The sequence below is a fragment of the Arachis duranensis genome, chromosome 10, assembly GCF_000817695.3.
Source record: "Arachis duranensis cultivar V14167 chromosome 10, aradu.V14167.gnm2.J7QH, whole genome shotgun sequence".
NCBI classification, from domain to species: domain Eukaryota; kingdom Viridiplantae; phylum Streptophyta; class Magnoliopsida; order Fabales; family Fabaceae; genus Arachis; species Arachis duranensis.
The window spans coordinates 88,581,669-88,587,441 of record NC_029781.3 but is presented as its reverse complement, the minus strand read 5'-3'; the positions used below and the strand labels follow the sequence as shown (position 1 = coordinate 88,587,441).

The window sequence follows — 5,773 nt, the reverse complement described above, 5'->3', positions numbered from 1 at the left end:
ACAGTGGCTTGTATGTTATCCACACACATACACCAAAAAAGATTTAATTTGTTATAAGACTACGTGATATATTCATCTTCGTTTTAATAGATAAGAAGCTCCACAGTTGTGTAAATAAAATAGCACTAATTTATTCATATAAATCACAATACACGAACAAACGCACAAGGCCACGGAAATACACGTGATCACTGCATTTTCTAGCTTCATTATTCTCACTCTAATAATGTATCATTATACACATATAATAGTATGGTATACTTTATCTTCTATTTAAATAATTAGAGTAGGGTAAATTAATCAGCCTTCACTTTAATCCTTGCCCTTAGAACCTTTATTCCTCGGTATATCCTTTTGGGATAAATATACTAACACATAATGTGTGACTTTTCAGCAAGAAAAAGTGAAAAAGAAAAAAAGAAAAAAAAAAGAGAAGATTCATGCCTGCCTACTAATATTTTAGTGATTAATTCAATAATAGTTAAATATTTCTATAACGGTCCTCTGGATTTGCGATGCCGCACTATATAATATAATAAAGCTAATATAACATGTATCCATCAAATTCCTTCACTCTTTTTATGTTTAATCATTGTAAACCATGTCAGTGTAGAAGAATTTTATATTGATATGCAATCAAACATTATTCATTAAAAGTGATTAGCTTCATATTTACTATCTTATATATACAACAAAATTTAATTGGATCAATATGATGCTATGTTTTATTGATAATATTTCTGATCAAATACATTTGATAGATAATCATCAAGGAGTTGTGACCATTATTACGACAATGTGAGCACCACTGAGATAACAAGTTGGTAAGTAAGAACAAACTATATAATTTTGCTAATTACATGTCCAATTTATTTTAACAATCAATAACGAGATAAGTAGATAACTGTTCTAGCACTCTTTAAAATTTAGGGTACATTACCTCCTATATAATAAATTTGATTATGTATAAATCTAATATGAAATAAATGTTTGTATAATTTAGTTAAATATAGAATATTGTGTTGTGCTGTGTTGTGTTGAATTTTAAGTATTTAATGTATATATTAATTATTTTTATTCTTTTAAAAATATAGCTAACTTGAAAATTAAAATATCTCCATAATTTCACAATACATTTAATGCGTGTTACAAAAATGATTTTTATCCAAACTTTATCTATAGATTACATTAGTTAAAAAGAATGGTTATTTATATATATTAATATTGAATAAAATAGATCTATTACATAATGATGCATCATAAAAAGATATTTTATCTTCTTGTTTCATGAGAATAGCGATACAATTTTTAAGTAGATATACCTTGTGATATAATTAAGTTTCATATCTACTGTGATGAGATAAAATGGTCAGAAATGCTATGTGGATAGAGGGCATAAAAGGATGCAAGTCATGGATGTGATTCAGGAGTGGTTTAACTCTTGAAAGATCTAAAAAAAACTACTACTAACAAATTTGGGCTGTAGTAGTTAGCTAACTAGTCTTTATAAGCAAAATTCTTACTTAAATAAAAAGGAAACAACTTCTCTTGAAAGATCTATCCATGAGTTTTGTTTCGGTTAGTACTTGTAGGGGTTTCAGTAAAATCATACTCTTTTTGGGAGTCACTGAAAGTGTTGTTGGAGAGGTTTATTCTGATTTAGAATTCGTACCTTATTTCGTACCGCGCCTATGAATATGCCCTTTAATTCAATACTTATGTTTAATTATATATAAAAGAAAATATTTTTAACCCAACTATCTACTAAAATGATAATTTTATATGAATCACAGATTAATAAAATAGTATACATTTTGTAGTTGAATTCACAACTTAAGAATTCTCTCTTAATCATCCTTGTGTTTTTTAAGTTAAAAAAATGGCATGTAATTCTAACATTACCCAATTATTACTGCAACTATTATACAAAAATGAAATTGGGTACATATAAAGGAGAATGTTGATGTGTGTAAGCTGTAACATTTCAAGTCTGTGAAAATGATGACTTGAAAAAACACTACATCAGTCACCATAAAAGATAAAACATTAAACTCAAAAAAGTTAAAGGCCAAAAATGAAAAGAAAAGAAAAGAATTTTAAGTAAGCAAGAAGTCAATCAAACAAATCCCTAACAAATTTAAAAAAAAAAAGGGTAAAGAAGTACTATATGGCTAGAAATTAAATTAGGAAAAGTTGCACGGAGAAGTCTATTCTACTCTAGAATTAAAGCGGACTAGATTAGGTGGCCAAAATGGGGACCCAGTTGCTGATGGATCAAGTAATCCTGACCGTTGGATGAGACATCAAACATGATGCTCTGGTGATGGTGATGATGAAGCAGTTGCTGCTGATGTTGTTGCTGGGCCCGCATCATCTCCTTTTGGCGCCGCAACTCCAGAACCTTCCGGTGCGAGTTTGAGTGCTTAGTCAGCACGAAAGTCGGGCTGGCAGCCGGCCTATACTCAGGCACCAGCCGGCCCGACTTATACCTCACTCCGCATGCATTGCACAATGTCTTTGGGCCCATGGGCCCTGTCCGCCACTGAGGTGTCTTGTCTGTGGCGCAATGCAGGCACTTCCTGCCCTCCCCTTCTTCATCTCTGCTGTCCTTCTTCCTTGCCACGGGCTTCTTGGGAAGAGCCATGGGCTCGGGCTGGGAAGATGATGTGGTTGGGGACACCACGAGGAGGCGGGAGTTCCAGTTGCATGTCGGCCCACGCGAGCGCTTGCTTCGGGCCTTAGCTGGAACCGACAGTTGTGGGTTGAGTATTGAGTTGGCTCGGTTGGGCTCAACTTGGTGGTGGAATTCACGGGCCTCGGTGTCGCTTCGGGCCTTTATGCCTGATATGAGCTGCATCCTCTGCAGGTCCTCGCTCGAAAATGATTCCTCGGTGAAATTGGATAACCATTCCAGTTCAGCAAGATCATCGTACTGTTTTTCCAAATTAGAAATATATTATTATTATTATTACACTTTCGATGTAAAGGAAACAAGTTAAGAGAAGGGAAATTTCAGGAATTTTGTTGTATGTGTTGGACGTGAGAACTAAGTCATACTTAATTTCATATTTATTTATATAAAATGATGAATTAACAGAATAAAACAATAAAAATTGGTTATATACCGGGACGGAGAGGTCGGCGGTCAGGAAATTGGGGTTCGTGGAAGAGGAATTGATGCTGTCTAGGGCAGTGGGGGAGGAGTGGGTGGAGTTGGTGGTGGTGGTGTTGGGAATAAACGGAGCAGTAGCTGCTTCTTCGTTCGAGAAATCAAAGAATTCCTCAACCATGAAATGCTCAGAACTCGGGGCATTATTGTCTTGCTGCTGCTCAAACAACTCTTGAGCTTCCATCGCCACAAATTCAACAATTCTTCTTTTCTTGTTTGTTTTTAAATCTAAGTGAGAAAGTGAGAGAGAAAAAACACACTAGTAGTTAGAACTTAGAAGGTTTATATGCCTCTGAAAAGGACCCATTGCTATGGACCCTAGCTAGTTACCTTATATTTAAATACCATGGATTATATTATTTATCAATTATAATATTATTAACAATTAAATACATAAGTACTACTATACATACATTGGAATGGGTACAAACGTAGCTTCCTCTTATTTATTTCTCAAGATCCGTAAAAAGACTTGCTATGGAGACACCAATATCTAACCTTTGCTTTTTCAACTAGATTCAGCTTTAATTTCTCCTTTGTTTAATTAAGCCTTTGCTAATCATGGAATCAAATCTGAACCCACGACCTATCATAGTAACTCCTTAATTCTAAAGGGAAGAGCAGTAATTTTTTTAGTTAGTAATTATAATTACGAAAATGTTTGATAATTAAAGAAAATCAGCAAAAAACAGTCATAACTTACCTTATTTAACATTCATTAATTGTCGCCGACCTATCATAGTAACTCCTTAATTCTAAAGTGAAGAGCAGTAATTTTTCTAGTTAGTAATTATAACTACGAAAATATTTGGTAACCAAAGAAAATCAACAAAAAACAGTAATAACTTGCCTTATTTAACATTCATTAATTGTCGCGACAATTAATAAATGCTAAATAAGGCAAGTTATAGCTGTTTTTTTTTTATTTATCTAACATTATCTTTAATTTGAATTAGTCGAGTAGTTAATTTATTCGTTGGTTTAAGTAAGTGTTAAAAATTTAAATTTCGTTTTATATATATAACAATTTATTAACTAACATCAAATCCTTAAATCAACTTGGCAACTTTATCACTTGATTTCTTAACTAATAGAAGCATTTTATCGTCGGTAGATGACTTGCGACTAAAAGATTAGATATCACATTTGACCACGGTAAATATATATACTTTGGGGAAAAAATTGAGCAACTTAGTATAGGACCAAACTGTTATTTAGTATTTGTCTTCTATTGGCTATTGCAGCTGATAGAGACAGTGGTGGGGCAAAACGGATATGGTAGTTTGTGATGATTACTAGGGTAATTAAATTGAATTCCATCATGGTAAAAATAAAGTAAAATAAAATTGACTTGGACATACACAACGTGGGTGTGGTCCTGTAGAATGCATAAATATCTTACATATATAAAAATGCACTTTAATGTATGGTAACAAATTTATAAAAAATATTTGATAACAAAAATAATTAACTAAAATCAGACAAAATTTATTTTATCTAATATTACCGTAAATTTATAACAATTATGACCATCAAATATTTATTAATAATTTAATATCACTCGATGGATATAAGCCGAGCAAAAGCATCAAAAGTTTCGATGGCTTAATCTTTTTATTGCTTTCCAAGCTGTCCATTGCTGACTTAAAAAGTTTTTCAGTAAAATGAGTTGTCAAAGAATCTTTATCTGACCAAGCTATTATCTTATACTAATGATCAATTATGCAAGTTAAATCCCAATTAATAACTATTTATCCTTTAATTTATTAACTCTAAGGTGAGATCAGAAGCAGCTAGCTAGCACTCGTAGCTCATTTGTTTTACTTAACATATTTCCTAATTAATAAAAGGAGAAAAAAAAAATAGCATATATATTGCCCCACATCCACTCAATGGAAAATCACCACAAGAATTTTTTGGTGATGATAACATTTAATAAAAGCAAAGCTGGTACCTACCAAAAAGATAGAATGCAACATTGCTAGTAGTGTGAATGGAGTGTATTGTTACTAAAACTGTGTGCTACTATACATACATATATATGTGATATTTGATAGAGTGTGATATTTGTAAGCAATTACTAACTAATATTTATATATTAAATATATAAAATTATATATTTTTTTATTAAAGAACTATAGGGTGAATTAATTAATTGATTGATCAATTTAATTAAGCCGTTCTTCCCCAATCAGCTTACTCTTTAAACCTTTATTACTGCATATCCTTTTGAGACTTTTTATAATGGGTCATTCTAATAAAATTATGTTATAGTAATTATGGTGATTATAATATAACATTTTAAAAAATATTATTAAAATATAAAAATATCATTTTAATTTTAATAATACTTATAAATATTATAATTACTATAGAAAAATCTTACTAGATTCACTATTTATAATATATTGACTGATCATGACTACGTACGAATACAATATACGATATATCATTTTTTGGAAGAAAAAGCAAAATAAAGAAGATCCATATTTGGATGGTTATATTTTAATCATAATTTGATCATGATAATACAAAATAACATGGGAAGACGATACAAATAGTTAAATTTATGTTACCACTATCACAGTCCTCTGGATTTGTGCG

General features: G+C 31.4%; 1 protein-coding gene across 1 annotated transcript; it reads right to left on the bottom strand.

Annotated features, from left to right (window-relative positions):
• Nucleotides 1-2,075: 2,075 nt before the first annotated feature.
• LOC107470804 (GATA transcription factor 12) lies at nt 2,076-3,464 on the bottom strand. The gene is made up of 2 exons (XM_016090223.3): nt 3,126-3,464; nt 2,076-2,932 (listed from the first exon to the last, which is right to left on the bottom strand). The coding sequence occupies exons 1-2, from the start codon at nt 3,351-3,353 to the stop codon at nt 2,234-2,236; spliced, it is 927 nt and encodes a 308-aa protein (XP_015945709.1). The 5' UTR covers nt 3,354-3,464; the 3' UTR covers nt 2,076-2,233.
• Nucleotides 3,465-5,773: the final 2,309 nt, after the last annotated feature.